The sequence below is a fragment of the Takifugu flavidus genome, chromosome 15 (genome assembly GCF_003711565.1).
Source record: "Takifugu flavidus isolate HTHZ2018 chromosome 15, ASM371156v2, whole genome shotgun sequence".
Lineage (NCBI taxonomy): Eukaryota > Metazoa > Chordata > Actinopteri > Tetraodontiformes > Tetraodontidae > Takifugu > Takifugu flavidus.
The window spans coordinates 2299770-2325112 of record NC_079534.1 but is presented as its reverse complement, the minus strand read 5'-3'; the positions used below and the strand labels follow the sequence as shown (position 1 = coordinate 2325112).

The 25343-nt window shown below is 48.2% G+C and overlaps 1 protein-coding gene across 3 annotated transcripts in view; it reads right to left on the bottom strand.

Annotated features, from left to right (window-relative positions):
• LOC130538894 (low-density lipoprotein receptor-related protein 8-like) overlaps positions 1 to 25343 on the bottom strand; it is a 45507-nt gene that overhangs the window by 2537 nt on the left and 17627 nt on the right. For all 3 annotated transcript variants that reach the window (XR_008953995.1, XM_057056879.1, XM_057056880.1), the window contains exons 4-17: positions 17949 to 18077; positions 12903 to 13292; positions 11379 to 11501; positions 10520 to 10642; positions 8586 to 8705; positions 8085 to 8210; positions 5994 to 6165; positions 5186 to 5413; positions 4472 to 4590; positions 4051 to 4190; positions 2267 to 2408; positions 1654 to 1806; positions 1276 to 1557; positions 548 to 616 (exon numbers count right to left, since the gene is read on the bottom strand). Coding sequence is in view for 2 of the 3 variants with exons in the window: in XM_057056879.1 (XP_056912859.1) it covers positions 548 to 616; positions 1276 to 1557; positions 1654 to 1806; positions 2267 to 2408; positions 4051 to 4190; positions 4472 to 4590; positions 5186 to 5413; positions 5994 to 6165; positions 8085 to 8210; positions 8586 to 8705; positions 10520 to 10642; positions 11379 to 11501; positions 12903 to 13292; positions 17949 to 18077 (2316 nt within the window). In the remaining variant the exon portion in view is untranslated. The remainder of the gene's footprint in view (positions 1 to 547; positions 617 to 1275; positions 1558 to 1653; positions 1807 to 2266; positions 2409 to 4050; positions 4191 to 4471; positions 4591 to 5185; positions 5414 to 5993; positions 6166 to 8084; positions 8211 to 8585; positions 8706 to 10519; positions 10643 to 11378; positions 11502 to 12902; positions 13293 to 17948; positions 18078 to 25343) is intronic.

Here is a 25343-nt window from a genome sequence, read left to right as displayed (position 1 = left end):
TTGACTTCAGCATTTTGTAACTGTGCTACTTTTAATTTAGATACAGAAGACAGAAAAAAAGAAGAATATCCTGCCAAAATGGCAAATAAATAAATAAATCCACCTGAAGAGACTCAGATACCCCTGGGCTAATGTTAGCTCAGCTAACATCCACAGTCTTTGAGGAGCAATTGGATAACACATTCAGCCAAAAGGTTGATGGTTCAAGCCCACACAGGGATGCAATGCTTTAGGGGAGCAGGATAATTTGTGGTGGAAGGTGGGTGGTTGGACCAGCAGGTGGTCCATAACCCACCCAGGGAGGCGTCACTTTCATTTATCACTTGTTAAATTATTAGTTGTCCTTTATCAGGCGCCTCCAAGGCAATATTGTCTACACTGGAGCCCAACACAACGACTTAATGTAAGACAGGTGATGAATGTGGCGGTCAGTGGGTGGGAGGGGGAGGTCCTGAGGTTCAGAGTGGATGGAAAACAAGGTGGACAGCAGCCCCGCCAGCCTTCACCACGGACGGACAGACAGACGGGAAGACTGCAGATGACTTACCAATGGGGATGACCACTCCCAACACGGCCACCGTCAGATTCTCGCCCAGGAGGAAATGCTCGCTCCCAGCTGAAGCGTGAGAGAGAGAGAGAGAGAGAGAAGTCAGGAGTCAGATTAGAGCACAGCGTGAGGGAGGATGAGTGAGAAATAGAGGGGGGAAACGTGTGAGAAATAAATCAGTGGAGGCAGAGAGCGGAAGAGCACGTGTGCACCGCCGAGCGCTTTCACATAAAGTGAAAAGAGCCTCGGAAAAAAGGAAAACAACGACCTTCACGCTGTTCCCGACCTTCTCGACTTAATCCACGCAGGCAGCACCTCGCCTACTTCCCGTATTAGTGTTATTCACATGCGGCCACCATTACATACATCCTTACAGGCACAGCCCATCATCACATAACAGCACTTTTATAGATGGAAAGGTGACATTTCCAAGGCGAAAATCCATCACTCCTGTTAAAGTCAGCCTGGAGAGGCTGTTAGGGCCCGGAGGCGCAGTGCTTTATTGGCATCATTAGGGCAAAGGTGAGGCTGTTATGGTACATTACGAGCACTGGTCGGACTTTTGGATGTGCTGCTTGGCAACGAAAGGAAAGAAGTTGACGAGGAAGTTTTGCTGTGTCAGACATTTTGGCCACAAATTCCTGGCCCTAGAATGTAAAATGTGCTCCCTTTATAGCAGCGGTGCAGCTCATTAAACGGGATCGACTCTGCATGTACGGCTCACTCACAGTGCTGGGAGACGCTGCTGTCGCCTCCAGGCGTGGTGGAGACCACCGTCGTGGTGGCGGTGGAGCCCAGCGCCTTGGACTCCTGTGACGACACGGGCTTCGGGGTGGACAGGGGTGTGAGGACCTCCGGGGCACCAGAGGGCGCCGTGGTCAGGTGGGAGGTGGCGTCAGCCTGCGATGCCTGACCCGAGGGGGGTGCCACGTTGTCGGGGACGTTTGCCCTGGTTTTGGGAGTAAGCGCAGCAGGTAACGGGGACGTCGGCGCGGTGCCGTTCGTCGGCGCTGTCATTCAGGCAGGACGGGCGAGGAGAGGACGGAGGGTGAACGAATCAGTTTCAGCTGCGTCAAGTTCATTTTCAAGCTGATAAACATGCTCACCTGGCACGCAGCCCCTCATATCCGGGCCCAGGTCCTGTCCATTGGGGCAGGCGCAGGTGTACTTGGGTGAATGTTCCGTAATCTGTGGAGCCTTGAGGCACAAGTACTCGCAGCCTCCGTTAGCCATGCTGCCCAGATTACAGCTGTCCGGCCCTACACAAGGTGACACGTGTGGAGCTAGTTACTGGTTATGGTTCCAGTATCGCTCAGACGGACAGACAGACATGGAAAAGAAGCCACATTTTCCTGTCCCCCACTGTGAACACTGCTGCTGCATCAACACCGGCTCAAAGCCTCGAGAGAATTTAATGTGGCAACTCTGAAAAACTCTGCCAGCACAGCCCCCGGGTTCAAGTCCACTGTGTCCTTTTGGGATGCAAACTGGGAAAGATTTAAACATAAGCAGACTCTGCTGACGCACTTGGAGGGAAGAACAGGTAGAGAAACAGTGAGAGAGAGAGAGAGAGTGAGAGAGAGAGAGAGAGAGAGAGAGAGAGAGAGAGAGAGAGAGAGAGAGAGAGGAGCCACCAAACTCAACTCAAAGGGGTTGTGGAGGTTTCAAACCTGGTGTCTGAGGTCCAAAACCTTCAAGGGTTCAAGCACCAACACGCACCTTGAGGCTGTCGGAGCTGATGGAAGACAACAATGTCGTGGGGGTCGTTGAGGTTCTCGGCCAGGGTGTGGATGTCCTGACCGCTCAGCCTGTTGGCCATGAAGACCGCCGCTCTGTCTCTGTCTGTCCAGTAGATCCGATCCTGCAACCCACAGACAGGTGCTGTCTTACTGGACTTTTCTTTCCCCGCCTTTGAATGACTCCCCACAGTCTGTAAACTAGCTTTAAATGCTGTTCAAGTTGAATCTGAAAGGGGTTTTTTTTAGGCAGTATCCCGCGGTGTCGAGCTGGTGAGTCACTTAAGATGCTTCCAATTCATTGCTACGATAAATTGCAAACAATGGCTTGAACTGGGTCTGTGTGCTGTTGCTATGGTTACGCGCGTAAGACACCGCCAGCGCCATTATAATGGTGAGAATTTGAGCATCGTTACTGACTGAAACCATGAAGGGAACGCTTTTAGAGAGGCTTAACGATAATGAAATCACGATTAAAATGACTCCAAATACTCAGGAACCAGTTGATCCGCAGAGCCTGGTTCTTTCTCTGGGATAGTAAGACCTAAAGCAGCGAGCGCTCGTCTCCAGCAGTCAAGGACACTAAAGGTGCCATCGTTGGGGTCAGTTTCTATGAATGAAGATGTGGTTGCCTTGGAAACCAAGATATCGGCAGCATATTGTGCACTGCGTGTGCGCCTCTGCTTGTGTTGGAGCAGCGGAGCAGAGGGAGGCGGCACTTTGACCTGGAACCACCGGAGCCGCTCAATAACAGACGAGTTCAACATCCAGAAGAAGGTGAGCGTTTAGTCACAGGAGGGCAGAGGAGCCCGAGATGGACCGTTTGTTACGGCTGAGAACATTTATCATCATTCCTGCGAGCTGCCAGCAGGCCAGACGGAAACAGGAGTGCACTCAGAAAAAGAAAACCTAGGAAATAAAATATAAATATTAGGGAGGGGGGGTTCTTAAGCATGTTTTCTATTAATAACTTTGTTGAGGTATTTTGGAAGGCTGTGATTTTTTCATCCCGAAGCTTCTGTAATATTCTAACAGGGGCGTCGGAATCCCATCCCTGAGGACCGCGAATCAACCGGGTTTTCCAACCTACCTCACTCCTTCACCTGGGTTTCCACAGAAAACCCGGCTGGATTATGGCCGTTGCGGACTGGGTTCCGACATTCCCGTTCAAAAGCATTCCAAAATGCAAAACCTCCTGAAATGGTGGCATGGTGGAATTCCTAAATACAAACACTAAATAGCCTGAACAATCTTGAGCAGATGAAGATGAACTCTAAAAGTTACTGTTTATGGGGGCAGATGGGGGCAGATGGGGGCAGATGGGGACGCCCTAACTGCCCTGATTGAAACCCAGCGCCTGTCTCTGCTCCCGCTGAGACCACTTCCCTCTGAGAGGAGTCCCATCAGGGAACGGCCCACTCGGGTCAGAACCATAATCCCCACATCAAACCGGTCACTACAAAGTGAACACCCTGAAATAACGAGGCTGCGCACGACCAGATTCAAATTTCAGCACTTTACAGACACTGGCTGATGACCAAGCGCACGAGTGTGTGTGTGTGTGTGTGTGTGTGTGTGTGTGTGTGTGTGTGTTAGCGCGCTCCGCTGCACAAGCCTGCGAGAGAATTCGCAGGCACACGCAGACGGAGCGCCGCAGTCAACTGGATTTTACAGTGGTTACACTCGGACCTACGGGCGCGCTGCAGGCTGGGGGAGATGAGATATGATGGGATGTGGGTGGGAGGATGAAATCGGTGGCGCTCGGACCTCAAAGACAGCCAGGGCGTAGGGGTGTCCCAGCGTCTCGCCGGAGGACATGTGCGTCCTGCGGTGAGCTCCGTTCAGGTCCACGCTGGCGATGAGGTGCAGCTTGGAATCCACCCAGTAGAGACGGCGGTTGGCAACGTCTGAGGAACACACACGGGCACGTGCACGGAGATTGAGCACATATTGATTGGTCTTTGAGGTGGGGACTTCTTAATTCTGTCCAACAAATCCCTTTAGCTGGGATTGATTAACTTTTAAAATGTCAGATTCTCACCGCTGCATTTTGCCGGACGGATCGATAACTTTTAAAGCACTTCAAATGCTAACCTTTAACGTTTCCCCTCTCATAATTTCACATTTAACCTTGAAATATCAGTCACTTTTGACATTTGATTAGTTACAGCAGTAAGGAGAAGCTCACCCAGAGTGATCCCGTTGGGCCACTCGATGCTATCGGCCACCAGCACCTGTCGATCCACTCCATTCATGCCGGCCTTCTCTATCTTGGCCCGCGTGCCCCAGTCTGACCAGTACATAAAGCTGTTATGGACAAGGAAAAATAAGAGAGATGATCTATCTTGTTCTGTGCAGAGAGAAGTACACAAGCACTAACACCCCCACTCCTACGTCTATGTGAAGTACCCATATCTAGTAATTTCGTCTGCTTCCAGCCACGAGATTCCCCTCTGTCGGCACCGTGGGGCACTAAGGCTGCAGCAGCACATGCTGGCATAAATTCTATAAGGCATGAGGGATTAAGAGCGATCATCTAGGACGGAGTTTATGTAGAAAAATACTGAGTCAGCACGCTAAATAGGTCACAGGCGTCTAACTCAGGATTCCCACATAAAGCAACAACAGCTCTCCTGTGTTTATCGTACGGCAGAGACCCAAAAGAGGATTACTATTATTCAATTTCCGCAGGCTGGAATTATTTCACTGTGGGGGCATTCCTGCCTGTTCAAACTCACTGGGATTTCTGCTGTGTATCACACTGTTGTGCTAAGAATGGGAAATGGAGAGACGGAATCAACTTTGATGAATATCCATCCCACATATTTAAAAAGTGATAGAAACTCCCGGCTTCGAGGGTTTCCCCCTCCGGACCCCCGTGTGGACGCCTCGTCTCCCTCACCCGTGGTGGGGATCCAGCGCGATGCTGCGAGGTTCGCTCAGATCCGTGCTGATGAGGACCCGCCTCTTGGTGGCGTCCGCCGAGGCCACGGAGATGGACTTGTCTCCGGAGTCGGTCCAGTAGAGGTTGTGCTGGAGCCAGTCCAGGGCCAGACCCACGGGGGTGTGAAGGTGTGACTCCAGCAGCGGCACCTGTTGGGAGGGGTCGCTGGCCTCGTGGATGAAGGCACTGCGGGGGGGGGGGGGGAGAGAACACGGGAATCTCAGTCTACTCGATAGCGTGACGGGGAAAGGGGAGGGGGATCGATATATGCATTCTACAAACATGCATCTGTATCCTGAAACATTATCCCACAGACATTAGGGTGTAAAAGCCCCCCCCAGATAAACCTTGACTACCCGAGCATCCAACGGATCAATCAGAACATGCGACGGTACGACTGTCCGCTGTAGCTTAACGAGGATGCAGAGGGATGAGAATGTGAGCGGCAGCCTTGAGGCACCCTGAGCAGGTTCATCCTAGGGTTAGTGTCCTTCTGAGGGGACCACTTAATAGATTAGACAAGGTCCCACTCATGGGTTCCCCACTGGCTGCGAGGTGAGGGCCAAGCGTCACTGCTCCCAAATGGGAATTTTAATTTGGGCTTCCAGGGACATCCTTTCCGCTAAGATCAGCTTATAAAAAGAAGGCTTTGCTCCAATTAGACAACACTCCAGGGAGAAAATCAAGTTGGTTGTGTGGAATGAAGCTAAAAGGGGAGCAAACCTGAGCCTGGGTTCATAAGAGGAGGCAGAGGATCACTTTTTACCTGTAGATTTTCCGGTGGAAACGATCGCACCAGAAGACGCGGTTGTTGGCTACGTCCAGGTCCAGAGCGACGGCGTTCTTCTGCGTGGACACCACCTGGCTGTAGTCCCGCTTCACCAGGTCGATGCGTCGGATCTCGTGCCGGTTGGTGAAGAGCAAGTAAGGGCTTTTCCCTGCAGTGGAAGCAGACGGGATTTAACAGGAGAACTGTGGATGTGAGTCAGCTACAGTTTCCAGATCGGCCCAATGCAAAAAGATCCATTATTTAACCGAATGTAACACAGGCCCATCCCACCGCCGCTGGCTACTTGGTGAAGAGTTAGCAGAGTAATCTAAGCCTACCAGTTCCCTAGAGAGATGATAATCCTACCTGATTTTATCAGCAGGGAAATTGCAACAATGCAAATGTTCGTGATCCCAAACTGATTTAAGCGTTTGCCTCGTGGTCATGCAGCGTATTACTTTCATTGCTAACCGCTGTTATTAGGACTATTACTATCACATTAAGCATAATAATAATAAGTGATACCTCCATCTATTCTGGAGCCCTGGAGACAAAGCTGCAGAAGCTCCTTTTTCTCATTAGCACAGAGCTCATCTCCTTTCTCGAAGTAACGCCACAGAAGAAGATTCTATACTACACAAAACCACAAAGCTGAGTCTCTATTTGCCTTTTTTTGTGGTCCACAAAAGCTCAAGATAGAAGTGGGCAGCCAAACGAGACAACATCCATAATTGGAGCAATTTATGTCTGGGCATTTATGCTAAATTTGAAGGGAAAAACAGAAAATTTTGAAACTGGGTCAAACAAGCAGCGCTTAATCAGAGAACAATTAATATCGTGCACTAACAAAGACAGGAAAGCAACAAAATGGGAAAGTAATCTCTGGCGTGATGATATCAGATTTTGACAGAAAAATAGAAAAGAAAATCTTATTCTAACAAGTTTAGTGGCCTTTTATTAGCAGAGACAGCTTCAGGCTCGTGCATCTACCTGGCAGTGTGACCTTGTTTCATTTTAGCTGCATTCACACCTATTTTTAGAGCTGTCCACTTGTGATAAGGACACTCAGGATGCATTTTAACTAGATTCTAAACGGAACAGAAGGGGTGGGGGGGTTACATTACCATGCATTAATTCCTTATAATTCCGTGAAGAAATGTGGGTAGAGACACATAAACAGCGTGTGCCTGCAGGGAGGACTTTAGCTCTCACGCTAGCAGTCCACCTCTGTCAAGTGAACATCTATATTAAGCTTGATCTCTTTATTCCGACAGCTGCAGTTATCTCCAGAGGCACAGTTTTTAACGACTTTCTCGCCTTTTGACCATCTTCACTGCACTCACCCCACCCCAGGCACGTTCCCTTGACAACATTGCTCTCTCTTCGGGTCCAAATCGCAAAGGCTAGCTAGGACAGTGACAATATTTCCATCTCCTCTACAGAAAAACACACAAACTGTCCCCTGGTGCTTGAAAACATTGACGGCGATGGCGAGTTTGACACTTTTGACACTTTTGACACAGTTGTCTCCTGGGATAAACGGATGGGAGAGAAGATGTGCAGTCATGCACTTTGAAGACAGACAGACCAGGGAAATACAAACACATAAATGTGCACTAATATTAGCTCACTTTAATTGACAGCGATATAATCACTTTCTTCTGGAAAAAAAAATGGCATCTTGCTCCTCCACTACTCACAAATGCCATTCAAGTCGTTCTCAAGGCATTTCAAGGCATTTAAAGGTTTCTTGAAAGGCTATGTAATCTAAACTAAACTTTGAGCTGTAGCTCCTGGCTGCACTTGAAGGTCAAAGAAAAGTGCAGTTCACTTTGTTCCAAAGAGTTTAACTGTTGTCACACAAACACTGACATGATGCCAGATTGAATTTGGTATAATTGGCCTCCACAGCGATTCAGTCAGGGATCCCCAAGAGCTGCTGCGCCAAATTAGGTGCTCTGCATGGTTGAACATATCAGTCTCATGAAACTGTCCAATCAGGAGGCAATTTTTGGCTTTAAGGGTGGAAAAAGCTGAAATTTCCAGGCTCAGAACCCCAACCTTGGACGCCCCAGGCTTCAGACTCACCCTCCGCCTTGCAGGTCTTGGTGACGGGGTCCATCTCATAGCCTTCATAGCATTCGCATTTAAAGTCCCCTTTGTAGTTGATGCAGATCTGGCTACAGGCGTCGGGGTTTTCACACTCGTCGATGTCTGCAGGGCGGCGAGAGAACACCGATGACCCGACACACACGGACACGGACTAATTCACACTCATGACCCTGAGAAAAGCCGACAGCACGGACGAGTGAACATGTACAAGGGCCTTAAATGGCAGGGAAGAAGGGGGACAGGACGCGTCCCGGCGGACTTCCTGGAGAATTTTTTCCTCGGATGTGATGAGGAAACGTTAGCGTTCGAAGGGCGAAGAAGGGCAGGAAGGGGGAGGGTGTTATGACAATGCCAGTTCCCCTCTGGGAGTAAGAGACTGGGCACATTAAACAAAAACAGACAGCCATAAAGCAGAGAGCAGCGCACACACACCCACACACACACACAGCTCCATCTTCCTAATCGATTTTTATTTACCCCCACAAGTCTTTCTGTCCAGGAGCCGGTAGCCAGGGGGACACTGGCACTCAAAGCCGATTGGCCGGTCCATGCACACATGAGAGCAGCCGCCGTTGTTGATCATACACTCATTCAGCCCTGGGACACACAGGGAGAAAAAAGTCAAACGCTGCCAACGAGAGAGGAAGATCGGGCGTATTGACCGTCCTATTAAAATATCAAACCAGATTTCAGATGATGAAGGATAGTCCGTATGGAAGTGGAATAAAGAAAGATGTGAAAATAAAACCGCTTTCTCAAAAATAGCTCAAAGCCGCAGCAGCACAATACAGATCTTCAATAACAGCTGAAGTGGGCTTCATGGGTACCTTTAACTCGGAAGAAAAGATCTCAGAACTAGGCCCACTCAAGATTACTCCTAATAGCAATATGCAACCATAATCCATTTCACTGAATTACACATTTTCTTATGCTTTTTTTCAAATTACAACAAAAGAAATGTTTGAAGTTAGAACAGAAGGTAATCTGGGAAAAAGCAGCAGCTCGGTTTTTACACGAGAACAGTCGAGGCTGCTGACTGAAAATATGGAAAAGGGAGGATAAAGGGAAAAACACAACCGTCTATCAAACGCGGTTGTTCGCAAACAGGCGGCGTTCTTTACCGACGGACGCAGGGCGATCTGCCGGCGCGCATCAGCCCCATCAGTTTTAATGGCAAGGCTTTAAAAATACACGCGGGGCGGCGCTTTTCTCTCAGGATTTACTTGTTTTTACCTTGTCGACAGTTTTTCTTCAACGTTTAGAATTCTCGGCTGTTTTGAGCGAGACCCGGCTGAATCCATCTTCAAATTCAAATCTCCCTGCCGTCTCTATCTCATTCATTTGGGCACAAAAACCTCTCAATTATGTTCTTGGCAACGGTGTGTTCGACCCAAAATAGTTGCCGCAGCAATCCCTGCTAACCCAGGATGATTAAACTCATATTTAATGCTTTTTACTGGGACATTCAAACACAGCTACACCATTTTATTCATTATTTATTGCACCAAAAGGGAAGTGGGATTAAAAGTTGACTCTCCAAAGACACTTTTTCTTGTTTGCTTTGTGTAAGTGCCAGAAGGCTCTGAGTGCTGCCACTGCCAACATGAAATTCCCCTCTCTGATTCAGCTGGAAGGCTGACAATAACCTGCCACTCACGTGAACTCCCAACTCAGCCCTTCCATCTCCGTTCTGAGCTGCAGACAGCAGCTGCATTACATCTGGAAGAGGTGCTGGGAGCCCCAGGAGAGGCCTTGTGTGGCAAAAGCTCTTTCCAGTCTGCTTTCAAGGACAGCTGGGACTTTAGAGGTCATGTGTCTCCTTAATCTGTAAGCAAACGTGACATCTTTCCCCCGTCATCGCCATCCCCGCCGTCATGGTAACCCATTACGCACCAGAGCATGAGCTGAAGTTGTGTTAACGATGTGTGCAGATGTGACTCAGTGCTGTGGTAATGTGCTATTATTAATAAGGAGATGGGAGACGGAGGAAAACATTCCCCTGCACTCGGAGTAAAAAACGCATTCTCTTTATGTTCCTCTGTTCAAAGAGCGACGCTGGCGAACGCCATCAGCCCCGGCGTTGGCGCGTAGGTGCGCGTGTTCCGTCTGAGAGGAGCATCTTGCGGGTAAACGGTTGAGGGAGCAGAGCGCTCAGCGGCACGCAGGTAGACAGGTTTTTAATGAGCCGAGGACAAGAGCGGGGCTGGAGGAGAGCGGCGGGGCGATACAGGAAGGGCGGGCGCGGGAACACACCCTGACAGAATAACGGCTTCTGAAGCTTTCGCCTTTATGAGACTGTCTGCTTTCCTTGACGTGTCTTGAAGGGTGATGTCTCTTTTTTGTGCAGGGGATGTTTTTACAAGACTTGGTGAGTGAAACAGGCTAAGAGGGGCACAAGCCTGGGCTCTTACCGCACTCCTTCTTGGGCTCGTCCGACCGGTCTTTACAGTCCTTGACAGAGTCGCAGACCTTGGAGCTGTCGATGCACTCTCCGTTCTTGCACAGGAACTTCAGGGGTCCCTCACATCTGGTGGCTGCGGCAAGGAAAGGAGAGACGGGAGCATTTGTATGGGCGACAGCAGGACTACTCCAAATTAATTGCCGTGCATTTGAAGGGAGCTGGAGTCCGGAGGAATGTCTCGAGTGATTCACCAAATTACTGAAGGCTCGCTTCAAACAAACCGCAAGAAGACATTAATACCATCGGGGGGGCTTTGTGCAATTAAAAATTAAATTTAAAGGACTGAAATGTTTCACAGTCCGATTTCCTCTTTTGCTGGTAAATTTTGCATCAAAGCCAGCAGAAAGATTGTAAAAACAGGCAGCAATTAGTTCAGACAAGTCCTTCAAAACCTGCTCAGCTTGCTATCATCTTTATGCAGCGAAGCGACCCAAACTCCACAAACCCTGTTGCCCGATGACAAAACGGGCGGAAAAAAAAACAAGAAAAAAAATGAACTATATAGCAGATGAGATTTTAAAAAAGCTTTTGGCAGCCGCACCGCGTTTCCATTCTGTACCAACAATGTAAAAGCACCTTCACAGCACAAACCAAACCCCATGGCAACGGTCCACCCAGACAACAATAATCCCAGCAGGACAAAGGTCACAAAAACCTTCTCAGAAAGGACGACATGAGGGCCGCTAAGGAGCTTAAGGGGCCCCAAACAAGGCCTAAAACCAAGCGCACACCAACCCCTCCAATCGCAAACCCCCGATCCGGCAGCCTGGCTGACGACTGAGGTGATCTCAGCCGGGTCTCACACTCACCATTGACGCAGCCGGACTCGTCGCTGTGGTCGACGCAATCGTGGACCTTGTTACACTGTTTGGTTCCGTGGATGCAGGAGCCGTCGCCGCACTGGAACTCGTCTGGGCGGCAGGTCAGCAGGGCTGGAAGACACACAAGAGCACGACTTTACCTGAACATCTGAAAATGGGCCCGTAAATCCCTTTTAATCCCTTTAAGAGCTTCCTGGGGTCCATAAAACGCCACATCCCGAGTTCCCTTTGCTTCCTCAGTCCTTCTATTTTCCATTCTTTAGTAATACCTGAGGGAAGACAAACACTGGAAAGCAGTCGTTCGTCAGTGCTTGTTTTTCTTTACAGGTGCTCGGACAGACGCGGTCGACCTGAAGGCGCGTGATGAATGATTTCCAATATTGCGGAGATGTTGGCTGCTCGAAGCAGATTTTATTAACATCCAGAGCAACGAGGAGCTTTTCATCAACGGGCTCAAGTATGCTCAAATAACTCCCCCCAAAGACACACTAAAAAGCAATATATGGAATGTAAATGAGCGGAGGTGTGATTTATGGAAAGGCTGGCGCTCAGGCGTGTGCAGGCGCGTGTGCACGCAAACGCACGACACAAGGGGCACAAGGTGTGCATCCTTTATACAATTTCTCTGTATCGTTTAGATGGATCTAGAGATTTGCTTCCATCCTGGTACACGTGCACCTTATATAATCATATGAATAGCTTGTGGAAAATTCGATTTGTACGGCACAGTGGTCTTTACATACTAACGATGTGAAGACAGCAAAGGTGCTGAAGGTAGAGCATGAAAAGCACCCTCAAGGTCGCCCCTCTAGCTGCCCTCAGGCCGCTCGCTTAACGGACACATCCGGCCGGCTAACAAACCATCAATCACTCGCTTGTATCACGCCGGGGAGAGCAAAAGGTGTTGGGATTTGTGTGTCGCACATCTTGATAATGTACGGTGAGACTATCTGGGCTACACATCCCGAGCTTAGCCAGGAAGGAGCTTCAGGGCGCTCCCGTCCACGAGGAGCTAATAGGAAAACCTGCTTTATCGCAAGGTCCCATCTTCAAATGCTATTTATCAACAGAAACACATTCTCCGGCGCCTTTACAAATAACACATCCCGCTCCAGCAGATTGGAAAACGTGTTACACAGCAAAGGAGCTCCTGAGGAGGGGAAGAAAAACATCAGCTCCACATCGGCTTCCTCTGTCCCCAGGATACGCAGCGACCTGGTTACTAAACAGTCAAAAATGCACCAAAATCGGTTTATTAAAGACAAAAACAATACTTTATGTTGCCATGAAGCAACACAAGCAGCTGTGAAGGTGCAGCGATATGCAGATGATATTTAACTATTGCTTAAAGGGAATAGCTCGGGTTAAGGGCCACAATCATCTGTTACACCAAACCCCCGGGGGAAGGGGGGGCGTGGGGGGCCCGGGGTGCACCTGAGGACAGCGGGCAATAAATAAAAACCACAAGCGATTCATATAAAACTGCTTTTCCTGTCATTCAAGGATACTTACGACAGTCGGACTCGTCAGACTTGTCCTTGCAGTCTGGATCGCCGTCGCACTTCCACGTCAGCCTCACGCATTCGCCGTTGGCACAGCGAAACTCCCCGGCTGAGCAGTTGGCCCGTCTGTTCAGCAGGTACGGCGCCCCGTCGCCGCCGCAGCGCTCCGGCCCCTCGTCGGAGCTGTCAGAGCAGTCGGGGTCTCCGTCGCAGCTCCACATGAGCGGCACGCACTCCGAGGTGTTGCAGCGGAGGTGGTCCGGCCCGCAGGTGAGCGGGGAGGCGCACTTGAGCTCGTCGCTGCCGTCCCCACAGTCGTCATCGCTGTCGCACACGTAGGTGGAGGCCAAGCACTTCCGGTTGCCGCACATGAACTCACCACTGGGGCAGGCTTTGGCATCTGGAGGACAACTTCCTTTGGTTAATTGCACAAGATTTCGCTGTTACTCATGACTCTATGTGGCATAATTAATGACAAATGTTGATAGATGTATCAAAAATGAGTCATCAAGTATCAAAAATGTGGTTTTGCCTCTTTCCAGCACTGCATCATATTCCTGCAACTTTAAAACCATCCCACATAGGAGAGCTGGGCGGGATCCACATTGCACAGATAACAACGACATCAAATAGTGCTAAAGGCTAACGCCGTATATTAATCAACATTTCCATGCTGGTGGTGGTTCAGACACTTTCCCCAGCCATCGTCACCAGCGACTGCTAATTAACAAAACTCTGCTAGGATAAAAATCCAATCCCGGCCTTCACTGCAAAACCAACATGGCATAAACGACGGCATGTCGGGGCGAGCTGTCGATGCTCGTCTCAGTCGTTTTGGCACTTAGCCGCGTAATCATGTTGATTGCTGTAGACACATAAATGCTGTGTGATGGACGTGCTGCGCTTGCAACGTGAGAGGAGTAAATGAGCTTCCCATCTAAAAATCCCAAACACTTTATTTCAAAACCCAACACACCGTCCGGCAAAGGCTCGATTTCTCGCCGCGTGAAAAAGTTTCCGACCAGGAAGGGAACGTTTACCTCTCCTCACCACAGTCCCAAACTCAAGGCTTGAGTAAAACCTTTTCAGCTTCTCTCCCAGCTTATTTTTCTGTCTAAATCACGTCTGACCAAAACGCGCTCAGGCTGGGAAGAGGGTCTCGGTGCCCACCGCGATCCCACAGCAGCAGAATGTGATATGTACCCAAACCACAGGGAGCTTCAGTGGTTCTGCTGGTTATAGCGGAGGATTGCTGTTGCTAAGGACAGTCTGTAACCTCCAGGAGAAACGTCTACAGCTTCTACGCTGCTTTACGCAGGATCAACCTATATTTCACATGCTCTTTAAAGACTAAAATAGTAAGAGGCAACGTTTTCCCTCGGAAGCTTTAAAAGTGCTCCGCGTGTCCTGAACAAAGGTCACGAGTGTCAGTGTGAATTCCACCTTACTGGAATTCTGCCCTGCTTGCTTATCTCCCAAAATCTCCAAGTGGTCGGCATGTGAGGGCTTTTATGTGACTGCCCGGCTTTGATGAGTTGATCAGAGGTGCGGGTGGAAATGTTTAGGGTGGAAACCAAGTGCAAAACAACTTTTTGGATTAAAGGATTTATCGGACATAAATGCCGCCTACAAACAAACAAGCAAGCAAATAAGCAAACAAACAAACAAAGAAAATCCTGCAAGAGGATCTGAATTGCCGTCATTCTTGCGGTCATTTGCCTCTTTTCACTTAAAAAGTCAAACATTGACGTACTGACATCCGCAGCAACGCCCCAAGCATCCGGCTCACGTTTATGAATATTAACCAAGCCCCATCTGATCCTGATGTAACTATGGCCCTTGTTCTGATGCTCTCCTGATGTCATGCTAATTTGGCTCTAAATAATTAAAGAGATTCAAGAGACATAGTTGTGATTACACAGGAGCCGAATATTAGGAATGTCGCTGAGGAAAGACGGAGTGAGAGAATCTTCAGGCTTCTGAGCAACTCTGATAGTCTCTGATAGTCTGATAGATAAAACATTCCACAAGACAGTATAAAATATAAATAAATCACAGAGAGAGACAGCACTTTACTCATCTAATGTACCTTATATCTATTTTTTATTTAACCTAAAAACACACATATTAATTTATGTGATGGATGTGCTGCATAATATCTGTAAAAACATGTGAGACAGTGTCTGACTGACAGGGAATAAGGGAAATATTCCTACATGTTTCTGCTCTGTATCACAGCAGCGACGCACAGGCGGAAGTCGGGTGTGTCGCTCCCAAACGGACACCCTGGTAACATGGAACTAGAGGCCAGGGCACCCACCTCCTTCACATCTCTCTTACTGGCTGGTAACAGACGTGACCCCCCAGTAAGGTGCAACTGTCTCCAGTATGGTGCTTTCACTGACCTCAGGAAACTCACTGCTTGGTCCAGCAATTAACAGTGACATGAGGAGGGAGGGGTCAAATGAATTTAATAATCCACGCCAACCAGGCTCAGAGTAAAACATCTGAGCAGCCTGAACTGGGACGACGATGCCGCTAAAAAGATGCAACGCGACAGTTAAACGGTGCTGTACAGCCTCTCCTAAAGTAACGCTAATAAGGAAAAGCTCTCTGCAGTGAGAGTAGATTCCACAGAATGCATAATTCACCACATGGAGGACTCAATTAACAGGATGCCTCTGCAAGATTTACTTTTGCCGCGGCAGGCTGTGCGCTCAGTTAACTTCTACTAATCACACAGCGCGCTGGGGCTGAGCGGGTTCTCCCAAGATCTGTCAGTTTTGGGAGGCTAAATTAAAATCATGTTTGGGTAAATGCGAGTAAAAGTGCTTTTGCTTTTTGCTTTTTGTCTTCAGCTTGTAGGTTTTGCTGCTCACGCCAGGAGCGAGTGGCCATAAGCAGCCTTGAGTTAAGAGAGCTCTCCCAGCTCAACAGCTGAGTACGACATTGTGTTGTTATTGTGCAAAAATATGCTGCAGATGGAAAAAAAACAACAACCCAGATGCGAGTGAAGCTTTTCCATTATAAGGCGGAAGGGAAGGGTCGCTGCTGGCAGAGCATTAACCTTATTAAATATCTAAAATAGAAGCCATTAATGTGCTTCAGTTTCCCGTATTTTTGCGCTAAACTTCGTCCTGCTAATTGGAGTCATGCAGGAGTATCAATCACTTCCGCTCTCATTGCCTCTGAAATCTGGAGCCTGTGTTGGGAGCATGAGGGATTTTCTGTTTATTTCCCCACATTCAGCCTGCAGTTGATTTATGCTTTAATCTTTTGAATTAAACACGCCCAACCTTTGATTCCCAGCTACATTCGCAGCCTCTCTTCCCAGCTTCTTGCTTTGCCAGCAGGCAGGAGAAAAGACAACAGTGACGCTGATTCTCAGGTCTCCTGCTGCATTATTTTACGAGGCTCCGTTCACCCCCCCAAACCTAAACATACAGCAACTTAATGCTCCTCCAAAGCCATTTCTCCAGCTGCCCCAGTGCCAGCAGCGATGCTGTAATGAACAGATAAACTGGTTATTTACTCCACGTTGCCCTCCTCTCGCTGCCTGACTGTAAATGTGAACGATAAAGCCTTCGGTCTGCCGCTCAGGAGAATTAACGCACATTCATCTGGTTTGCATTCACACAGGTTGTCCCCTCGTCTGCATGCAAATGCTGTTAAAGCGGCGCCCCAGAGTCCACCTCCGGGTCGCAGCAGTTCCCTCTGGCTGGAGTCTGTGCTCCGCCTGAGTGGGTGGCAGCCTGCTGCCTGCCCCCGTGTCACAGCTGAGAGGCTTAAAGCCGCCACGTCAATACAGACATTAGAATGAGAAAAGGATTAACGCAGGCTAGAATGGATCCCAATGGAGAGTGCACCAAAAAGCCATCCACGCCACGAGGGCATTAGATCTAAAGTCAATGGAATCACTTCCACTTGCACAAGTGTGTGTGAGAGAGAGACTGACTGTCCCTTTGCAGGCCGGTCTGATGGGAATAACCTCAAAATAGAACAAATGAAGCGTCTAATGGACGCTAGTTCAAGCAAACCCAGCATGACCCAACAGTTTTGTCCTGTAACCCATCTCTGCAATCCCAGCCGCGAGGGAAAGGACGAGGGTTTAAATACCCGAAAGACCAGGCGGGGATACAACCAAGCACAGGTGGAAGACAGGAGACAAAAGACAAAACAGGGGGAGGGGGACGGGAGACAACCTGGACACGGATTCTTCTCACTACAGCCGCTTCTTGGCTTCCACTATCCTGCAGCGTTTCAGGATTTCAGGCGCTGCGTTACTCTCAAACAACCGTCGCTTCCAGTGCTGCTCTGATTTGCTTCTGTGTCCTTGGTGCAAATTTGACGCTGATTTCGCGTGTCGTCCACAGACGGGAGGTCCGACTCCTGTGCACTGTTAGCGCCGCCGTATGTGTCCGGGACACGAACCAATCACAGCCGGAGCGACCACACAATCAAGTAACCAGGGAGCTGATGCCTGTAAAAGTGGCTGCCATTTACATAGGTTAATGGGGATATGCCCCCCCCCACCCCCACCCCCCGCACGCATCCACTGCAGCTCTGTTGCCTCAATCAGCTTTTCTTGATGTGAAGAGGCAACGGGGGAGAGGAGAAGAAGAAGAAGAAGCTGATTCTTCACAGTGCCTCAGAAGTAGGGCAGCGATCGTCCCTGTAGGGAGCGGGGGGGTGGGGGATGGGGGGGGGGGGGGTGAGGTGCAAGGCTGAGGTGGCTGGGTGGGAGGTGGCGCCACGAGGCTAAACCCTCGAAGTCCGAAACGCGGTGACAGAAATCGCAGATCAAGCACGTCGGATATTTGCGATACGCATAAGCAGGAAGCAGGAGGCTGATTTTCCAACTCAAACCTCACTTCAAAGGCCCGCAATTACACGGCGACTCCGGCTGCGTCTTTAATGTCTCCTGCCTCTTGATGGCGCCTGGCGTCAGAACGGCGACGCTAGAGGGGAGAATTCACGTCCCACGGGTGCCTCCCATCAGCTCGTGTCATTCCCTCCTTCCGCCACGGCTGGATTTCAGCCCCGCCGACAGACTCACCGGATGCGCAGTCCTCCTCGTCCGCCCCGTTCTCGCAGTCTTTCTCCCCATCGCATCGCCATGACAACGACACACACTTGTTGGTGGATCCCCCGCAGTCGAATTTCTCGGGGGGACACGTCTGTATGCCTGCGGGAACGAGAATAAAAGAGATTATAAGCGGCGCTTTTAATGGTCGCGGCCACAAAAAAAAGCATCTCTAAAGCACCGCTGGAGCTGATTTCCCTGGTGCCCCCAACTCATCTAATCTCCACCACTCTAGCCAATTGATTTTACCGTCTTACCCGCCTCTAAAGAGACACGCGGAAAGATCATGAAATACTGCAAATGCACAGTCGGCTGTAAAGAAAAAGCCCCCCCTCCCGTCCCCGCCAATCTGTTCTCTTTGGCATGAGGTGGGATTGATCCAGATTACGCTGCTTCCATTAGGAAGCCCGCTGTCAATTATACATGTTTGCTTACAGTGCAGCCTAAAGCGTCCTGGAAGGGGATCAAAGGGTGACCCGACCTGGTGAATCATTTATAGCATTTTCATGCAATCATTTCGGTCGATCGGATGGAATATTCTCCATCTTTGGACGTTTGAGGGCATCATCACCCCCCCAACACCATCTGTCAGCCAACTAATGCTCATGTGTGCACCGAAAGGATGTGAAGCTTCACACCCTCCTTAGGCTTACAAATGATTTTCTTACAATTGATCCGTCTGACTTCTTTCCCCCCTGTTGAACAAACAGTATCTGGGAAACATCTGCAATTCCTTTGCAGCCACCCCGGATAGAAGAGATCACAACTGATTAAAGCGATCGATGATGATCAGACTGGGCAGTAAAGTGACTAACAAGCGTTCAGGATCAGATCAGCCACAACTTTTAGATCTCTTCTGCAACATATCAGCTTTCTGAGCTGCTAGCGGGTGATGCTACGATAACAGTTACCGACTCGCAGAGAAGGGTTGATGTTGTGAAACTAAAGGATCCACTTTGAGGATCTGCTTTGATTTTGGACTGAGAAACCTCTTTTTTCCACGTGCCCGTCGCTGCAGCAGCGCAGCCTGAACGCAAACACGCTGTAATCGCGATTATTTATGAGGTTATAAGAGAATCTGCGACGCTGTTGCTAAGGATGTTAGGTGCTGGTTGTCGTGTGTAATTGGACCAGACAGGGACCCAGTGGACCGAGCCCTGGTTCTTAAGCGAGCGCAGCTATTTACCGCACACTGATCATCTCAAGCAGCCCCTTTATTTTTACCTCTCCTCTCCTTTCAGATGGCGTTAATTCAATGAGCAGCAGATTTTTGTTCAACCTCTAATATATTTATATGGATATATTTATTAATGATAACAGGGCCAGAAACAGGTGCTTATTTTGCCTCGATATAGCTCTGCAATCATTGTAATTTGTATTTGGATACTCGACCATATTAGCGCCCACGTTTGACCCACCCCCCCGCCAGGGTGGGGGTGGGGCTGAATGAGTAGGCTGCACCAGCTTCAGACAGCATGTAGTCCACACCAGTTCCTGCTGTCGTCACTTTGAATTTTGCTGCACTGTTGACACCGTGAAGATGAAGGACATCAAAGATGGAGGCCAGGCCTTGATGGAAGGAGGCTCATTACAGGCTGATGATCAAAGGAACCCCTGATTTTAGATTGCTATGCAACAAAATTCCTTCCTTCTTCCCTTACATGGTTGGGGATGGGAAAACAATCTGACGATAAACACGGAATTGTTCTAAAACTGTTGTGGAATCTCAGTGGTCCTACTGCAGGCGGACATCCCAGAGGAACGGCGGTGATGAATAATGTATGCGCGGATAATGATGATGCAGCAGACCATTAGATGTTGGGGTTCCAGGTTGTGATTTCCAACCATGTGAGACTATTGCCGCAGCAGGAGGAAGGACAGGCAGAGAGAATAGAGCTGATGCGTCCATCACCTGCGTGGACAGTACATGGACTCATCTTAACCCTGATCTCAGCCCAAGTCGTCGCCCTGAATATTCAGGCTGCATCAGGTCATTTATGTCCACCAAAATGTTTAAATAGACCAAAAAGTCACCTTGGGGTTTTGGAACACACTGAAAAAAATGTGGACTCGGGGCAGAAATAGGCAAAAAGGTTCATAGATTTATTTCATCCAGCTTGGTTCAGTTTTAAGTTTCCACTAAAATCTTTGATGTCCAGTGACACTAAAGGGGTGAGACAACCGCATGAACAACATATTAACCTCTGTGACCTGATAGTTTATCAATTTGGTTCCCGTTTGAGGAAATGTAAAGACAGAAACAAGCTTTTAATCTTCAAATTAAGAATGGCATCGTTCTTTAATGACGCAAGTCACTGAAATAGTTTTCAGATGTGATCCTGGATCAACTCAGGACGGAGATAAATCGTGTGTCAAAGAGCGATCACAAGTGATAAACCTCTCAAAACTCATGCACAGGCACTTCTCAGGGATGAACCCGACGAGGAGGAGGAACCTGAGAGAGAGGAACTTACACGCTGTCTAGATGTATTTAAAAGAACACGGCGGGAGAATGCAGAAAGGAGACGACGACAGGCACCTTTAGAGAGTCAAAGAAAGATCCATCATATTTGAGATGCACACCAGGACAGAGAATGAAAGAGAACCAAGAGGCGGACTGCTGCGTGACCTTTTGTTTTGTTTTGGTTTTATCCTAAAGCTAAATCGAAGCCATCCATACCAAGCGGAAAGAGATGAAGGATGAGCAAAGGCCGGCGGACTGGAGCAGAATCCAGATTCACTAGTGAATTAAGGGCAGACTGTCCTGTCCTTTAAACACCATGTTTAAAATAAAGCCTCCTAAATATGAACACCAACTCTCCCAAAACCAAGGGTCAAATTTGTATACGTTTAATATATATATATATATTATTAAATGGTGGAAATTAAATATCAATCTACATAAAACCAATCTGAACTCACATCTTTCTTCATATGGAGGAAAATTAAGGCATTTTTAAGAGTCAGGCATAGTCTTCCAAGGAATTTGGGATTGTAATATTTATATTGTGTGACATAATGTGTGAGGTTATCTGACAGTACTGTAGTTGGTCCACAAGGGGGCGCTTGGTTTTGGGTCGTTATACCACCGAAGAAGAGCGCTACTCATTGATTGGTTGGATTTTGTGAGCAATTGGAAAAGTAAACACAGCTGCCTTTGGAGTTAAAATACTTTTCTCTGGGAGATCATTAAGTTACACTTTGAAGGGATGAGCCTCAACATTAATTACAACTGAATTAAGTGTCAAATTTGAGTTTTATCTGGGAATGTAGAAGACTTGTGAAAGTGTTGTGAAATTTATCTCATTAGTTCCGGAGGTGAGGGCAGGTCTGTCAATACAGAGAGAGAAACAATGAATTCCTTTATTCTAAAAAAAACAACTTGATTTATCCAGGGAAAATCTTCCTGTTTTCTTCTTCGTGGATAACTGGAGTCTTTGGGCCATCTTGATGAAACAACTGTTCCTTTTCTTCTGCACATTTGGTTCTGCTTCTTTTTCCGCCTTTGCTCCTTCTTTGAGGCTTTGCCGAGGATAATCAAGGGGGTCGTTTGTCCCTGTTCTTCCTCAGTCGTCCACAAACATCCTCCAGTTTTGCTGCAGCAGCTGGCGACGCCGCGTTTGCATCTCCTGCTCTTTGTGACGTTTTGTCCCTGTTGCAGCAGATCTTCCTCCTTTGTGGCTGAACTCTGTCTCTTCAAGGTCAGGTCTCTCTTCTCGTCCTGTCTCATAACCGGGTTGACTTCAGCAATGCTTGTCCAGCTGCTGATTCTTGTCCTCCAGCTGGCCACTTGTCCTACTGTCCTTCTGATCTATCATATTTTTTCTTTCTGCTGGCTTCTGTTCTGTTTCCAGCTGCTGGACATTTGTCCCACAGATGTTTACCAAGTCTTTTTTTACAGTGGTCTGGTTGTCTCAGCTGTCTCTGAATTGTCCCCGTCCCTCAGATTGACTTCACTGACCCAGGTTCATGTTGTCTCCATCGTGTTTGTGTTGTTTTTCTGTCCTCTGACTGGTGTCTATCCTGGATCCTGTTGTCCCCTGAAACAAGTCTGCAGGATCCTAATTTTCCATACTGGATGCACCCAGAAGTGAGCGTCCCTGTTTCGTCTGCATCTTAATGAAATCTTACGTTCTTGTCAGCAACAATAACTGGTGGACATTTCATTTATTTCTCTATCTTGTTGTTCCTGATCGGTAGAACCTGACTATAGATTGAGGTTCCTGCGAACCCCCCACAGTCCTCATTAGTCATCACAGGACCATCGTCCCAGTGGCTCCATCGCCATCATCACAATAAAGAGAGGTCCAGTTGTTCCTGCCGGAGTTTTTCATCTTGCCATCAGCAAGCAAGTTTTAATAAAAGTGCTTCTGTGTTCGTTCACCACGTTACTGTTTTCTGTTGACACGTTCCCTCTAATATGAGGAACATCTTTCATTCATCTTTAAATTGCTTTCATTTTGGACGGTCTTTCCTGTTGTCTGAAGTGACACTTGCATTAAAGAACATTCTTTGATCTATACATCAAAGAACCTGGGTCTCTCTTTTAAAAAAATATACTTTTTAAATGTATTTTTAGAAGCACGGTGAACAGAGAATGGCAGCCGGTTACTCCCTGACTGCCTGGCTGCTGTTTACCACCTGGGTGAAGAATGAGGGTTCTTGTCCATCACGATGTTTCGGCAGATCAGTTTGGCTTTCATCACTCTCCAGAAACCCGAGGCGTCGCTCGAAGCGACAGCTTTAGTCGGGTCATTTGATCAGAATGAACCTTGTTACTGTTGCTGAGAGCCTGTTGCCTGAAAATGGGATTTCAATGAATGAACGTAGCAGCACTTTCATCCGTCGGGGAGGCGATGAAACAGGGCTTTACCTGCCTAAACTCACCTAAACGCAGCATCATCGTCCTGAATCATTTAAATCTCATCCATGTAAACCCCCAATAGATCACTCTGCTCTGAATAATGGAGCTTTTGCACTGGTGAACCATCCTTCGGTCGTTTCAGTCCTGTTGTCATACTGTTAAACATTTAAAAGGTTGTTCGGTGTTCCTGAGCACGAAAGCTTTATTCTCTATAGGTTCTGTGGAGGCGACGCGCACGTCTGCTTGAGAGCAGGGACAGAGGCCCCTGAAATAAGTCTATTATCATGTTATTACAGAACAGGGATAGGAGAATGCATGCAATAATAGCACTTTCTACAGCCCTAATTCAGATTAAATTAATAGGTGATAAAGGTAAAGTCAAATCACTGACTCAGTCAATTTAATAAATATTTTTGTTTCTACATTTGTGCTAATTTATGCACGACACATTTGTTCACCTTTTATTGTGGCGGCGACAAACAAGCCACTCGCGTTTACCCGCTAACATTAACTCTCAGAAGACACATTTCCACAAGAAAGAAAAGGGAAAGAAGCCACACAGTTGTGCAGCATCCAGTCAGTGGAATCCAAACACATTTCTAAGGAAATATCTTCCATTACAAAGTGAATGAAAGCATAGAAAGAAAGCAAGAAAATAAACTCCCCCACAAAGCTCAGCATCTGCTTTATAGAAAGAGGGGTTCGGTTCAACCTTTAAAAGACTAAACTGACAACCAAAACCGGCCGATTTAGAGTGACAAGTTGCATCGGTTTGAAGAGTGACGTCCTTAAATTATGGAAGCTTTCCCCGTGTCCCGCTGATGAATTGGGGAGGAGAGGGCGGCTGCATTGGAGCTCGGCCGCGTTCCCGTCAGGAAACGTCAATAAGAGAAAAAACTAAACCGAGATGCCACCGACGCGGCACAGCTGGCTGTGGTGGCCCACTTCCTCCTTGATTACACCTGAATCTAAACTATGAGCTTTGGCACTTTGCTGCGCTTCTCCACGGGCTCATTCATTTTTCAGAGTTACTCTCTCAATGTGGCCCACATTTGAATTCTTAATGTGGCAATGTAACGCTACTCCAGCGTGTAATTGGGAATCCACTCAGTGAGCCAGAATGTGGCACAGATGTCTGCGGCGTCGAGCGGGGTTTTGCACGCACGAGGGTGCGCTGCACACCCGCCGTGGCGAGCTGGAGGTACGGGAGACTCGGGATGGTTTTTCTCAGCCCGGATTTGAACCACAGGAAGTGGAGCGTGATGCATTAAGGTGCGTTCTGTAATTACCCCCTGTAAGGCCATTGTGCTTCTCCCTTTCTCCCGTTTGCGGGCGGCCATCATGTGACTTCCGGGCGGAGCGGTGGAGGCGCATCGCATGGTTTCCCTGACAGATGTACACTTCTCATTAACGCTCTGTAATCTGGCCGAGCGGCTGACAGGTTATTTGCCAGTAGGCTAATGAGACCGTGTGAGATTCGCTGGTGTCGGCCGGTTACTGTGGCCCGACTGTTCTCTACCACCCCCCCCCCCAAAATGTCCATTCAGCAGGGTTTCTTCCTTCCTTCTCTTGTGTCATTATTATGATTCAACCCCATCTCAAACAGAAAAGGAGCTGCAATATCATGGAATTCCTGCATTTCCGTGCAGTAGCGTCGCTGCTGCTGCGTCTCACGTGGCAGTCTTCCATAATTTGCAGCTATCACGTGATTTGGTATATTTTACGCTCTACTTGATGCATTTTAGTTCCACCTCAGAAGCACTTAGAGATCATCAATGAGTGGACACGTCTGGTTCAATCTGGTTATAATGGCGAGTTCTGGTCATTTGCTTGGGTTTTGGACATGTCAAGGCCACAGCATCCTTCTTTTGTCCCTCTGGGATAAAAGAACAACTCTAAGGTGAGTTCTTGCATGTGGGTTAGGAAGACACATGTGAATTTTAAATTCTCTCTTCAGTTTTTTGAGTTTTAAAGGTTTGCGAAAGTGAAAAAGGACTCTTGATCACAGCTGATTAGAAGAAACCAAAACATTTCAGCAAAATAGCATCATTTTCTTAAAGGCGCAGCAATTAATATTATAGTTAATATTATTGACATGTGTTGCAGTGGTGATGTAAAGCCTCCTCCTGCAGCTCGAAGGACTTTTAAACGAGCAGCTCTAAAAACCCCCCAATGAGAAGCAATCGAAAATGAAAAGCAATTATGAAAAAAAGAAAACAACAACAGGCTCTGGCCACCCACACGTTCCGAGTCTCTGATTTACGGCTGAGACATCGACTCACCTAAAGCCCATCAGGCTTTGTGTGCGTGGGGGTGCTAGACTGGTGCGAGCTAACAGCGAGCACGCCAAACATCATCAGAGAGGTAATAAAGCTATTACACAGGCTCCCTCAGACGGCATTAAATGCTGCTGAGCGTGGGTGAGCGGAAGCCTGTGAGCTGCTTTAACAGCAGCTGCAGCCTGAATAACAAAGGAAATCAGCGACCTGAGCACGAGTTCTATA